Source organism: Mytilus trossulus, chromosome 1, assembly GCF_036588685.1.
Source record: "Mytilus trossulus isolate FHL-02 chromosome 1, PNRI_Mtr1.1.1.hap1, whole genome shotgun sequence".
Lineage (NCBI taxonomy): Eukaryota > Metazoa > Mollusca > Bivalvia > Mytilida > Mytilidae > Mytilus > Mytilus trossulus.
The window spans coordinates 44,522,464-44,538,297 of record NC_086373.1 but is presented as its reverse complement, the minus strand read 5'-3'; the positions used below and the strand labels follow the sequence as shown (position 1 = coordinate 44,538,297).

The window sequence follows — 15,834 nt, the reverse complement described above, 5'->3', positions numbered from 1 at the left end:
ATCATTGAGATGGAAGCCATCTCTGTGGGCCCCGCTGTCAATAACGTTGGGTAAATAAATATAGTGTGAATCAAAATTGTAAGCGATGGACAGACAAACAGATAGACAGACCTTTGACCTAGGAAGTTGTACATACATCATGACACACCCTCTGGTGTTGGTTAAAATGGATGTCAAGTATAATATTTGAAATCAAAACGGTTCCCAAGATATAGAGCGGACACAATCTTCAACTCAGGACACAGGGTTGTCAACTAAAACCAAAGTTTTTTTTACCTTGACCTTTGACCTAGGAAGTTGTACATACATCATGACACTCCATCTGATGGTGGTTAAAATGGATGTCAAGTATAAACTTTGAAATCATAAAGGTTATCCAGATATGGAGCGGACACGATCTTTACCACAGGACACAGGGTTGTCAACTGAAACCAAAGTTTTTGACCTTAACCTTTGACCTAGGCAGTTGTACATACATCATGACACACCCTCTGGTGTTGGTTAATAAACATGTTAGGTATTAAGTATAAAATCAGAACGGTTATCTAGATATGTAGCGGACATGATCTTCATCACAGGACACGGGGTTGTCAACTGAAACCAAAGTTTTTGACCTTGACCTTTGACCTCGGAAGTTGAACATACATCATGACACACCCTCTGGTGTTGGTTAAAATGGATGTCAAGTATAAACTTTGAAATCATAAGGGTTCTCAAGATATAGAGTGGACACGATCATCACCACAGGACATAGGGTTGTCAACTGAAACCAAAGTTTTTTTACCTTGACCTTTGACCTAGAAAGTTGTACATACATCATGACACGCCCTCTGGTGGTGTTTAATAAACATGTAAAGTATAAAGTATGAAATCATAACGGTTTTCTAGATATGGAGCGGACACAAAGTTAAAGTGTTACGGACGGACGGACAGACTGATCACTATAGGGCGACCCGACTTTTAGTCGGGGCCCTAATAACAAACACAATAAATTGTAGTCTGGATGATTTTCAAGCTTAAATGGGTAAGTGCTTTAGATTTATTCTAATATGTTCAGTTACACTAGTTAAAAGCATTCTTTAAAAAAACATTTGCATCATTGTATTTTGAAGTGGCAAACAAAAATGGCAGCTGTTCATATTCTAGCATAGCAACGTAAATTGGGGTTATTGGTCATGCGCACAAATTGTGCATCTTCCAATTTCCGGAGTACGCTACAACCGATTCTTCCCAATTTGGTACACAGTTGTATTAGATTGGCACATTTAATAGATTGAGGGGCACTGGACCTCTAGTGATTGTTTATTGACTTTGGTTGTATTGCATAGTTCACATTTTATTGCGAACTAATTAAAACTTATCCACAGAGTCAACTCTTCCTTAGAAATAATCGTGACAAACATAATCAAAAAATAAAAAACTCAAGAAGCCATATTCTTTTTTTATCTAAAAGGAATATAACTCTTAAATATGTATAGTTATGTTACCATGTATTATAAGAAACACATATTTATAGAAGACATTCACTGGAAAGTTCTTAGTCATAAGGGAAAGAACTCACACCATTAAAGATAATAATACATTTGTAACAGTATACAAACATACCTTAGCCACTTGACAGCCCTCAGAATTAAAATCTCCCTGGCAACAATTATATCTACTGTCAAATATACCATTAACTGTAAAATAGAATATTGAACAACTTTTAAAGACAATAAATTTTCATGTTCATAAAACACATCCGGTTAACAAAAGTAAAAACAGACTTATCTTTTAGCTATTTTTGTTGGCATATGTAACTTCAGGATTTAAAAATACTGTATTGACAACCATTAAACCTTATCAAGAACTGAAAAATAAATATAATAAAGATACATTCAGTGTCCTAATGTGTAGAAACAACTGAACTTTAACATGACATGAAATTTTAATGTCTAACAACCATTATATCAATTACCACACAGTACTACAATCCTCCCAATTTTTTGGCTGCATAATTATCACATTTGATTCAATCAAGCATGCTTCCATTTTTCACAAAACTCTAAATCAGTATCAAATTCAAAAAATCATGTAAAAATAGACAAAGATCATAACATATACCAAAATATTTTTTTAGCCAGATTTGGTTTTATATTGGGGCTGTAATTAAAAAAAAAATCCTGGTGGCCATCAGATATCTTGTACAGTAAATCTTAAACAAAGTAGCAAACTTTATCAACATCTCATAAAAAACATTTATGCCATGTTTGGTTTCATTTCTTTCAGTGGTTCTTTTGTCCTAAGACATAGAAAATCATTTAAAATGCCATCCTTTAATGACTCTTTGTTTAATTTGTATCTAATTAATATTGTTTTATCAATTCATATTTTTTAAGGAGAGTAACTTAAAAGAGGATTAATCAGGGGAAGTAACCCAAAATTTCTTTTGTGTTTTCAATAACAGAAAGCTTGAGGCAAAAGTCGTTAATGATCATTATTTATTACTATGTTTGACACCCAAGATGTCAAATGAAGCCATTTAATTTCACATGGTCTGTGATTTACAGGTAACAACAGACCTCATCAGTGACACAAAAAGTAATCAATGTTTACTGGTCATTCAAGCTTAAAATATCCAAAACCAAGAGATTCTATACGCAGTGGAGTACCGGCAAGCCGGAGATTTCTGGAATTTCACAATTTGAGTGGGAGTCTCCTGCTCAAAACTGGAAAATCAACCCATTTTTAGTGAATAAAACATCCGAAACGGTAAATCTGAAATTATAAAAAGCCAGGCCAGGTAAGCTTAAAAGGGACTTACCTTTTCTTTTCCAAGCTTTAGCCCAATGATAAATACATTCTTCTTGCTTTGCATATACTCCAGTAGGATAAACAATAAACTTTTTTCCACATCTCACACATATCTTCTCATGTACTGTAAATATAGTATAAATATACATCTTCTTATTGTATACCTTGAGACTATATTCACAGGACTTTGTCAATATTAAAATATGATGGATTTATTCTATGATGAATACATTAAATCAGAAAAAATTTGGTCTTGAGTGTACCAGATAGAATTATTTTAAGAGACAAGTCATATAATCTGAAATTCAGATTATGTTTATATTCTGCAACTGAATTATTCTATCCATTTGAATGTCCCTAAGGAATGGGCTTGTGAGTTTCAACTCTACTCATAGCATTACTTTGACAGTTAATAGAATAAAGCAAAGTGTCCCATATGTGTAATTTTGATGGTAAAAATCAAATATCAAAATAACCATACAAATATTAAACAAGAAATAAACAGAAATTTTAAAAATAAAAAGAACAATTTATGAAAATGTGGATTCATTGATTTCCATGGGTATCAATTTTTGTTGATTCATAAAAATGTTCATTTTCTTGGATATCAAGTTCCATGGTTTTGCTTATTTCTGCATTCAAGTCTTATAGAAAATTTGTCATTCGTTGAACATTCATGTAACCACAAAATTGGTATCCAACGAATAATAATAAATCCACAGTAACTAGTTCACACTGTTAAATGTCTCGCCTGGGTGTCTGATAAGAAAATGCATATGTTGATATCAAAACGACCATACATTAACATGTAAACTAGGCAAAACAACCTAAAGTAGATATAAGAAGATGTGCAATGAGTGTCAATCAGACAACTCTCTATCCAAGTCACAATTTCTAAATATAAACCATTATAGGTCAAAGTAAAGTCTTCAACACTGATCAGCTTTAAGGAGTTAGCTAACACTGCTGTCGCCGCCAGATCACTATCCCTTTCTTGAGCTTTCTGCGACAAAATTTGCAGGCTCGACAATAAGTGATGAAATATTAAACAATTTCAGAAAGAGAACCATAATCTTGAACAAAATGCTGCCAAATAGAATAATGTACACAGGCAAATGAAAATGATTAAGATGTAAGGTATAAGGCCGTACTTTAACCTATAATGGTTTAATTTTTAAATTGTTATTTGGATGGAGAGTTGTCTCATTGGCACTCACACCACATCTTCCTATATCTATATACAGTATAAATGTAGAACAGGAATCAATAAACAATGACTTGATATTCAGGGCGAATGAATCAGACACTTTATATGTAAACTATATAAATTTTTTAAAGTCAATGAAGCATGATTAAAAGGAGTTGCGTTATATAATCTCAATGGCATTTAGATGTGCTAAAACTCATAGAACTGCATACCAAATAAAATTTGCTAATAATGTGGGAGTCCCCCTACATAAATCAAGAAAAAATGGTAACTTAGAAAACAAATAAAACCTAAAAATCTCTTAAACACAAAAAAGATCTTGACAAAGTTTCATAAAGTTCTATACTGATTTGACAAAGTTTATATCTATGTCTAAAAAAATTAACTGAACTTAAGTGTTGACTCTACCTGACTCTATAAATGCAGAATCTATAAAGTCAGCTAGTGTCAAAATTGCTGTGTGTCACAGGCTCCAAATAATGAGGCAAGACTGATATTTTAAAAATTTCAGTTTAGTTGTAACAGCTGGGAGTGTGACCTTTGACATTCTGACCTGAAATTTGCTAGGTTTCTTTCCCTTTTCTATATCTTCATTCTATATAAAAATAAGAAGATATGGTATGTTTCTTATTCTAGTTTCATTTCAGACCAACAAATCAAATTCAAGTTAAAAATATAAAACTTTTCGGCAATTTCTATTTTTATTAAATATCTTATTGTCTCAAAAATCAATAGTCTTTACCAACTTTCCTATATTTCCGTCTGTATAAGTTTTGTTCCAGATGAGAAAGGGAAACTTAACTTAGGACCCTGATATCCTTTTACTAAATTTCAATTGCTTATTTTACATTCTCTTGTGATACTTTTTTGTCCCAATCAAGAAAGGAAAATATAATTGATCATCCAGAAATAAATTTACTTTAAACATGATGACAGACAGATGAACTAAGTAAAAATTAAAAAGATGATGCCCTTTTGCATATTATGTTATAATGGAACATAACTAGAAAACTGTATAAGTAACACCACCAAAATTTGATCTCAATTATGTGGTAATAAGCATTGTGTATAAGTTTCAAAACATTTGGTAGAGACAAACTGAACTAAGAGAACAGAAACTGATTTTGGGATGTATGTAGGTATAGATAGACGTAGAGACAAGGGTAACACTTAATGCATAAGGTGTTGCTCTTGTCCGTCCTTACATGATGTTCCTGTAAAATAATAGGACAACTACTAGGACAAGTAAATTTATAAATAAAATGCTTTGTTGAGCACATCCTGATACGACTACAGAGGAGAACCCTAAACAGTTGGGGCAAATTTGGACACAATATTCAAGCTTGATACTGTCTGAATTTGGATTGTGATCAAATTTTTTACTTAATATAGGTTTCTGACACAAAATAAATGTGGTCAAAGATCTTACAATATATATTGAACAATATTGTGCAGTCGAAAATTTCTTGAAACTTTTAAAAAATTCAAAATTTGAAAATTTTTGAAAAAAATAAAAATATGAATCCCTTTAAAAATTGTAACCTCCCAACCTATTGACACCCCTGTAGAGCAATAACCCTGAAACTCAATCCCAGCCTTTCCTTTATAGTATGGAACTTTGTTATTGTCCAGAAACTAGAAAAATGCTTGTTTTTGGCCCCTTTTTGGCCCTTTATTCCTAAACTGTTTGCCTCATAACCTTTAAAATAAATCCCAACCTTCTACTTGTGGTATTAAACATTGTGGTAAATTTAATAGAGATCCATTTACTTAAACTAAAGTTATTGTCCAGAAACCAATGTGTCTTCAGACAAAGCAGACGATGACAACATCATACCATTAAAATCCCTAAAAATGTTTGCGGTCTTATTAAATATAATTACATCTTTCATTCTTCTTATATAAACTTCTCTCATTGTGTATTATAGCTAATGATGGTTTATCTGGATTAACCATAGGAAATCCATTCTCTTTCAATTCATCTTCTGATAAAATGTACCTAGACAGTCGTTTATATAGTTCAGCACCTAGAAAGATAAATAAACAAAAAAAAACTGACTATACTTGTTTGAGACAAGTGAAACAAACATCTGCCCTTGAAAAATGAGTTTGATTTGAGCAGATAATGACTGTATGAATAAAATATAATCAACGATTTAAAATACAGGTTAGAACTGGTTATATATCATAATGTATTATCATTTACAGAGGAGTATGCAATGATAAGGAAATGCAAATCTTTATCAATTTTCTCTATCTATTCTGATATTTGATATATTTATTATTTATGGATATGTTCCACATGTCTAAGCCACAATCCTTTATTTTTTTCTTGTTTAGAGTCTTACCTAATTCACCTTACCACCACATTTTGTCTTGCATGAGCAATGATGTCACCGTAAGTGGAGCAGGAACTTCTTACAATTCTAGGAAACCTGAGTTTTTGTATTGCCCCTACGGCTTTTTTTCTTAAATTGAAGTAGAAAATGTAAGGAACTATATCTTTTTCGAAGCATTTATAATTTGTTTTGATCCGACGTCATGACAAAGCCTTTTGTTGTATGACGTCAGAAGAATGGAATAACCAAGTTGTTTCACATGTGAAATTATCTGTTTTTATTTTACTGGGAAATCAATCAATGTAATTCATTGCAACCAATGCAATACACACACATATCAATCTAAAACAAGCATGACTAAATACTAATAGTGCAGAAAACTGATTAATCAAGGGAACTTTTTAAGTCCAAGGACCATAACTCTGCACAAAACCATCAGACTAGAACAAAACTTGTAACTTGTCATGATAAAACTATATACCAATTTACAAATCAATATCTTCAAGCATGAAGAAAAAAATAGTGGAAAACTGATTATTTAAAACAGAGGAAGTGCAAACCTAACGTCCCCTTCAACTTTGTCAGTAGGTGACTATTAGGCAAGGATGAAAGTAACTAATACTTAAGGGCATACGATACAGTTTTGATCCTGTATTTACAAGTTCATGAAAATTTGAATATAGGCTATGTTTTACTTGATTAAATCAAATATGTAATAATAAATATACCTTCATGTGCTACTTTTTGAGTAAAATGAGGTCGAAATTTTGTATATTTGCTCAAAAGTCAGATTTGTGGCTGTAATTTCTGTTTCGAAAGAAAGTCATAACTTTTCTGTTATAAAAGATAAACACAAATTGTTTTTTGTTAAATAATCGGTAATTTCTGTATTTTATAAGTATCATGAAAAAAAGATGCATTTTTAATTCAGAAACAACTCATATCTATCAAATTTTCATGAATTGAGGAAAATACGTCATTTTTTGCTGCATGTTTATAAAAATTTTAAAATATCTCTATTTACAGTTTTATAAAATTTGGGTCACATAATCTCCCTGCAAAATGAAACAAATTGCTGTTTTGAAAAATAGGGGTCCATGAAACCGTTTTCAAATTAAATCAGTTTGAATGATAAAAACCAGTCGAAAAATGCATCTTTTCCCGATATGTCACAGTTTGACGTCGCGAAAATAACATTTTACGTTAGCAACGTCATTACCTCCCCTGTAACTGTATCGTATGCCCTTAACCAATACTCTGGTAGGAGCTTTTTTGTACTTGTGGCATTCTTTAAAATAGTCATGTTATTTAATGTCAGCCAACTGTAGTTATATTGATAATTCCTAGACAGATGAAAAACAATTTTTTGACAATCAAAATGGCTATTTTTTTAAAATCAACAAAATCAAAAGGTAGACATAATAGTGTTAGAATTTCATAAGAATTTGTAAAAACATGCTCATGATTTTATGAGACCTTTTAAGAAAATTATCTAGTTTTTGACATTAAAAGACTATGGAATGCTAAAATGTCAATCTAAAAATCAAAAGGTTGGCAGAATATATGTAACCTAACATTTTGTACTTTGAACTTGGTAAGGATTTATAAAAGCATTACTGAATGTCATCCATGTTCATGGAGGAGAACAAAATTACATCATTATCAAAATAGGTCCATCCTTGACTGGAATATAAAAAGTCATATTCAGTATACCTGTTTCACAGGCTGTATACAAAAATTTGATGTTGCTTCTCAGACTTTAAAAAAATCTACTGTTTTAATATAACATTCTTCTTTACCCTTGAAATTTTCTAATTTAGACATAGTTCCAGATCTTTTCACTGTATAAGATGTCTTCATTGCATTTTTCCCTCCAAGTATAGCTTCATGTGATAACTTCATTGCATTCATTCTAGGCTGTTTTGAAGTTGTTGGTAAACTTTCTGTTATTTCATTTCTCAGTCTTTTAATAGCATTAATTGCGACATTCAAATATATGGTCTTTGTGTTACTTCTTTTGTATACTACCATTTCTTCTTCTTGGCCCTAAAACACAAGTACTTAAATAATATGTAAAGATGTGTTGATTGAACAGGGTTATATATATCATCCTGAACATATAATTGGATTCAGCAGACCACACAATTCATATTTATATATTGTCCAGAGAGAACCACAACCTTAGGTAGACAAGAGTGCACACGCTGAAATGTCTCACCTTCTTTACTAATCATTGATTTTATTTTGATAGTCCTAAATATAAAGCTTTATGACAACTGTCACATAATTTTAACCAAAAAAACTAAACATTCACCAATGAACCATGAAAATGAGGTCAAGGTCAGATGAACATGTCAGGCAGGCATGTACAGCTAACAATTCTTCCATACAACAAATATAGTTGACCTATTGCTTATAGTTAAAGAATCAAAGAGCAGATTGCTCTGAGGGATACGATTGCCATTGTTTGCATTGATACATGTATTAGAATTATTTTCAAAAATAATTCAACTGCACGAGTAAAATACTCTAAAATCATGAATATGTAATTTACGTAATCTGAATAGTTATTCAACTTTAAAAATAGCCAATCCTCGATACAAGTGTATGAACAATATACTTATTGTGTTTTATTATTGTGCCAGTTGGACATGTACACCTTACAGTCCTTCCTTACACCGAATATACAAGACCTATTGCTTATACTATCTCATATATGGACTTGACCATCAAAACTTAACCTTGTTCACTGATCCATGAAATGAGGTCGAGGTCAAGTGAAAACAGTCTGGCGAGCATGAGGACCTTGCAAGGTAGGCACATACCAAATATAGTTATCCTATTACTATATATAAGAGAGAATTTAACATTACAAAAAATCTTAACTTTTTTTTCAAGTAGTCACTGAACCATGAAAATGAGGTCAAGGACATTGGACATGTGACTGAGGGAAACTTCGTAACATGAGGCATCCATATACAAAGTATGAAGCATCTAGGTCTTCCACCTTCTAAAATATAAAGCTTTTAAGAAGTCAGCTAACACCGCCGCCATAGCCGCCGTAGCCGTATCACTATCCCTATGTCGAGCTTTCTGCGCAGGCTCAACAAAAAACTGACAATCCTAGTAAAAAAAAATTGAGTCAGACACACCTGCAATGTGCTTGATTCAAACATACAACCTCAATGTTGACAGGCTAGAGATACAGAAGTTCAACTACTTAGACCACCAGGCCACTGAGGGTTCATACACACAACATTTTTAATCAAAGAGCTGAAAGCTCTGAGGAAAAATGACGCCACTGCCTCTAATATTGGGATATTTTTTATGCAAGTCTTGATTTTCACATACATAATGTACAGTAATAAGTTTAACATTGCAACATGTCTCGTAAGCATATAATTGATATTCATATACACTGTATGTGTGTGTGAAGTGAAGATGACAATTGACTGTTTTTTTATAATACAAATGAACAGGTCAAGAGTCAAGACTACCTGAATTATCTACAGTATCCAATGACTACTGGCTGGTTTTTTTTTATACAAATGAGTAGGTCAAGACTACCTGAATGATCTACAGTATCCAATGACTACTGGTTTTTTTTTGTACAAATAAATAGGTCAAGAATAAAATTGAGAATGGAAATGGGGAATGTGTCAAAGAGACAACAACCTGACCATTGAAAAAACAACAGCAGAAGGTCACCAACAGGTCTTCAATGTAGCAAGAATACTGGAATGATCTACAATATCCAATGATTACTAGCTGTTCTTTTGTACTAATAAATAGGTAAAGACTATTTAAATGATCAATATCCAATGACTACTGGCTGTCCTTTTGTACATACTAAATAAAGACTACCTGAATGATCTAAATTATTCTAAGTAATGTGTAATTTTTTTCTTGAAATTATATTTTTCTAAATCAAGAATACAGACTACTAGTATCCTTTCAAACCAAATGAAAATTGCCTTATCATTTAAACTTAACATTGACCAATAAACCAAAAAATTGAGGTCAAGGTCAGATGAACCCTACAAGCCAAACATGTAGACCTTACAATTAATTTATGCACCAAATATAGCTAACATATTGCTTATAGTATCTGATAAACAGACCTTACACAAAAAAAATTACCTTGACCAATAAAACACAAAAATAAGTATGAAGGACAGCCTCTGGTGGTTGGCAATCCTCTTTAAATACATGAATAAAATCAAGATCAAGTCAAGTTGTCTCTGGCCTTTGTTAGTTTATGAATTTTAATTATATATAAACAAGAATATCTCCAAAGCACACAGATGCCCCACTCGCACTATCATTTTCCATGTTCAGTGGACCATGAAATTGGGGTAAAAATCTAATTTGGCATTAAATTTAGAAAGATCATATCATAGAAAACATGTGTATCAAGTTTCAAGTTGATTGGACTTCAACTTCATTATAAACTACCTTGACCAAAAACTTTAACCTGAAACTCACACTATCATTTTCTATGTTCACTGGACCATGAAATTGGGGTCAAAAATCTAATTTGGCATAAAAATTAGACAAATCATATCATAAGGAACATGTGTACTACGTTTCACGTTGATTGGATTTCAACTTCATCCAAAACTTCCGTGACCAAAAACGTTAACCTGAAACTCACACTATCATTTTTCTATGTTCAGTGGACTATAGTAATTGGGGCATAAAAAAGAAGATGTGGTATGATTGCCAATGAGACAACTCTCAACAAGAGACCAAAATGACACAGAAATTAACAACTATACTGCCTTCAACAACGAGCATACATATATACATATATAGTCTTTGTATCATCAAATATTCAACAAAAGAAAAACAATCTTAAAGTTAGCAAGGATGACTGCATCTGGTCTCTTATTTACATACCCTTTTAAATGCCTCTTCTTCACTATCACACAACTTGAGGCATTCATCAATGATCAAATTCAAATATCTTTGTCTGATGTTTGATGGGACTTTACTTCCAAATTCAGCAGGTATTTGTGGTCGTGCTAAATTTGACTAAATATAAAAAAAACATATATAAAAATAATGTTATATTTTCTTTAAGATTCACTAAATTAAAAGGGAACAATGTGAACAAGATTGCAATATCATAGCTGAGCTTTAGAGAGCGATAAAATTAACGAATATCCAAAATATGGCAAACAATCCTACCAATCGTGAGAGTTTTCTGTCAAATTGTATTAGAGGAGTAAATGTGTTCATAAGTTGATTCTGTTGTAAGATAGTTAAAAAAAAGTCCCATAACTCTCATAACAGATGGACTAATAGACTGATGGTCTGACAACCATTTTCTTGTCTGGAGTACAATAAACCTTAAGGGTAAAAATAGAGACAAAGATAAAAATGTTTGTGTTTTTTGTTATTATGTTGAATGGCTTTAATTTGAATTATCTTTATAAGCCCTTCAATTTTAATTGAGATTTTCTGTATTCTTTAATCCTGATGACTATAGGCACAGTAACATGTCTATATCATTAAATTACTGTAGCAAATCCTCACTTGTTGATTTTTAATAGTCTTCACATTATATAAGTTAGTTGTTAGACATCTGAAGTTTTTATCATAACAAACCTGCATACCCTCAAATATTCATCTGGAGCATTATTTGTTACATGTCAGATTTGAATAAAATCTCATTGAAACAGCATTTTTGAGGAATGTTATGTTTTATTTTCAATTGCATTGTATTAACAGAAATTTGTTAACCTAGACAAAAATATCAATCAGTATATCTCAAACAGTTTTAGTCAAAAACCAGATGCTCCGCAGGGCGTAGCTTTATACGACCGCAGAGGTTGAACCCTGAATGGTTGGGGCAAGTATGGACATAACATTCAAGCTGGATTCAGCTCTAAATTTGGATTGTGATTAAATAGTTGACACAGCATAGGTTTCTGACACAGAATGAATGTGTTCTAATGAAATTAAAATTTTTGTTTTCTCTTAGAGCAATTCACTTTGCTGTTGAATATTATTCCTCTCAAAAAAATGTTTGAAGAAATTTTCTTTTTATTTATGAAATTTCAAATGAGAAAATTGAACCCATTTTTTTTAATCACATCCCCCTTTCCCTTATTCCAAAACTAATCTCAATTAAAATTTCTAATGGATTTTGCAACAATTACTCCTCATTTAAATACATCATAAAATATTAAGATGTAAAAAAACTGCTTGTTATCACTGAATGGTAAAGATTATTTTAATTTATCAGTTGGTAGTAAAAAGTGAATATACATTGTATATTGTATATATAACAAAGATTTAAGTTGATTCTGGACAAAGAAAGATAACTCCAAATAAAAAAAATCTTACAATTAGATATTTCTTGCTTACTATTCTGGACAAAGAAAGATAACTCTAATTAAAAACAAAATTGCTATTTCACAATATTTTGCAATAAGATATTTCTTGCCATTGCGCAATCCTGTGCAATTGAAAAGACTTGCTATTGCACAAAACTTAATATAATAATTTTAGATCCTGATTTGGACCAACTTGAAAACTGGGCCTAAAAATAAAAATCTAAGTACATGTTTGGATTCAGCATATCAAAGAACCCCAAGATATCAATTTTTGTTAAAATCAAACTAAGTTTAATTTTGGACCCTTTGGACTTTAATGTAGACCAATTTGAAAACAAGACCAAAAATGAGGAATCTACATACACAGTTAGATTTGGCATATCAAAGAACCCCATTTATTCAATTTTTGATGAAATCAAACAAAGTTTAATTTTGGACCCCGATTTGGACCAACTTGAAAACTGGGCTGATAATCAAGAATCTAAGTACATTTTTAGATTCAGCATATCAAAGAACCCAACCGATTAATTTTTTGTCAAAATCAAACGAAGTTTAATTTTGGACCCTTTGGACCTTAATGTAGACCAATTTGAAAACGGGACCAAAAGTTAAAAATCTACATACACAGTTAGATTCGACATATCAAAGAACCCCAATTATTCAATTTTGATGAAATCAAACAAAGTTTAATTTTGGATCTTTTGGGCCCCTTATTCCTAAATAGTTGGGACCAAAACTACCAAAATCATTACCAACCTTCCTTTTATGGTCATAAACCTTGTGTTTAAATTTCAGAGATTTCTATTTACTTATACTAAAGTTATGGTGCGAAAACCAAGAAAATGTTTATTTGGGTCCCTTTTTGGCCCCTAATTCCTAAACTGTTGGGACCTTAACTCCCAAAATCAATACCAACCTTCCTTTTGTGGTCATAAACATTGTGTTTAAATTTCATTATTTTCTATTTACTTAAACTAAAGTTATTGTGCGAAAACCAAGAATAATGCTTATTTGGGCCCTTTTTTGGCCCCCAATTCCTACACTGTTGAAACCAAAACTCCCAAAATCAATCCCAACCTTTCTTTTGTGGTCATAAACCTTGTGTCAAAATTTCATAGATTTCTATTAACTTAAACTAAAGTTATAGTGCGAAAACCAAGAAAATGCTTATTTGGGCCCTTTTTGGCCCCTAATTCCTAAAATGTTGGGACCAAAACTCCCAAAATCAATACCAACCTTCCTTTTGTGGTCATAAACCTTGTGATAAAATTTTATAGATTTATATTCACTTTTACTAAAGTTAGAGTGCGAAAACTAAAAGTATTCGGACGAAGACGACGACGACGACGACGACGACAACGACAACGACAACGACGACAAAGACGAAGACGCCAACGTGATAGCAATATACGACGCAATTTTTTCAAAATTTGCGGTCGTATAAAAATCAGTAAAATTGAGAATGGAAATGGGGAATGTGTCAAAGAGACAACAACCCGACCAAATAAAAAAACAACAGCAGAAGGTCACAAACAGGTCTTCAATGCAGCGAGAAATTCCCGCACCCGGAGGCGTCCTTCAGCTGGACCCTAAACAAATATATACTAGTCCAGTGATAATGAACGCCATAGTAGTAAGTAGTCTGAGGATAGGATTACCTTGTGCAATTTAAAATAAAGTATAAACATGTGTTAACCAGATGCTCCGCAGGGCGTAGCTTTATACGACCGCAGAGGTTGAACCCTGAACGGTTGGGGCAAGTATGGACACAACATTCAAGCTGGATTCCACTCTAAATTTGGATTGTGATTAAATAGTTGACACAGCATAGGTTTCTGACACAGAATGAATGTATTCAAATGAACTTAAAATTTTTGTTTTCTCTTAGAGCAATTCACTATGCTGTTGAATATTAATCCTCTCAAAAAAATGTTTGAAGAAATTTTCTTTTTATTTATGAAATTTCAAATGAGAAAAATTGAACCCAATTTTTTATTCACATCCCCCTTTCCCTTATTCCAAAACTAATTTCAATTAAAATATTCTAATGGAGTTTGCAACAATTACTACTCATTTAAATACATCATAAAATATTAAGATGTAAAAAACTGCTTGTTATCACTGAATGGTAAAGATTATTTAAATTTACCAGTTGGTAGTAAAAAGTGAATATACATTGTATATTGTATATAACAAAGATTTAAGTTGATTCTGGACAAAGAAAGATAACTCCAATTAAAAAAAAATTCTTGCAGATATTTCTTGCTTACTATACTGGACAAAGAAAGATAACTCTTAATTAAAAAAAAATTTGCTATTTCACAATATTGTGAAATTAGATATTTCTTGCCATTGCACAACACTGTGCAATTGAAAAGACTTGCTATTGCACAATACTTAATATAATAATTTTAGATCCTGATTTGGACCAACTTGAAAACTGGGCCCATAATCAAAAATCTAAGTACATGTTTAGATTCAGCATATCAAAGAGGCCCAAGAATTTAATTTATGTTAAAATCAAACTTAGTTTAATTTTGGACCCTTTGCACTTTAATTTAGACCAATTTTAAAACTGGGCCAAAAATTAAGAATCTACATACACAGTTAGATTTGGCATATCAAAGAACCCCAATTATTCAATTTTTGATGAAATCAAACAATGTTTAATTTTGGACCTCGATTTGGGCCAACTTAAAAACTGGGCCAATAATCAAAATTCTAAGTACATTTTTAGATTCAGCATATCAAAGAACCCTAAGGTTTCAATTTTTGTTAAAATCAAACTAAGTTTAATTTTGGACCCTTTGGACCTTAATGTAGACCAATTTGAAAACGGGACCAAAAATTAAGAATCTACATACACAGTTAGATTCCGCATATTAAAGAACCCCAATTATTCAATTTTGATGAAATCAAACAAAGTTAAATTTTGGACCCTTTGGGCCCTTTTTTCCTTAACTGTTGGGACCAAAACTCCCAAAATCAATACCAACCTTCCTTTTATAGTCATAAACCTTATGTTTAAATTTCATAGATTTCTATTTACTTATACTAACGCTATGGTGCGAAAACCAAGAAAAATGCTTATTTGGGTCCCTTTTTGGCCCCTAATTCCTAAACTGTTGGGACCGAAACTCCCAAAATCAATATC

The 15,834-nt window shown here is 31.8% G+C and overlaps 1 protein-coding gene across 1 annotated transcript in view; it reads right to left on the bottom strand.

Annotated features, from left to right (window-relative positions):
• Window positions 1-15,834, bottom strand: part of LOC134725345 (RNA exonuclease 1 homolog) — a 60,680-nt gene that overhangs the window by 19,028 nt on the left and 25,818 nt on the right. The window contains exons 6-10 of the mRNA XM_063589079.1: window positions 11,239-11,373; window positions 8,139-8,385; window positions 5,884-6,027; window positions 2,804-2,917; window positions 1,606-1,679 (exon numbers count right to left, since the gene is read on the bottom strand). Of these exons, the coding sequence (XP_063445149.1) occupies window positions 1,606-1,679; window positions 2,804-2,917; window positions 5,884-6,027; window positions 8,139-8,385; window positions 11,239-11,373 (714 nt within the window). The remainder of the gene's footprint in view (window positions 1-1,605; window positions 1,680-2,803; window positions 2,918-5,883; window positions 6,028-8,138; window positions 8,386-11,238; window positions 11,374-15,834) is intronic.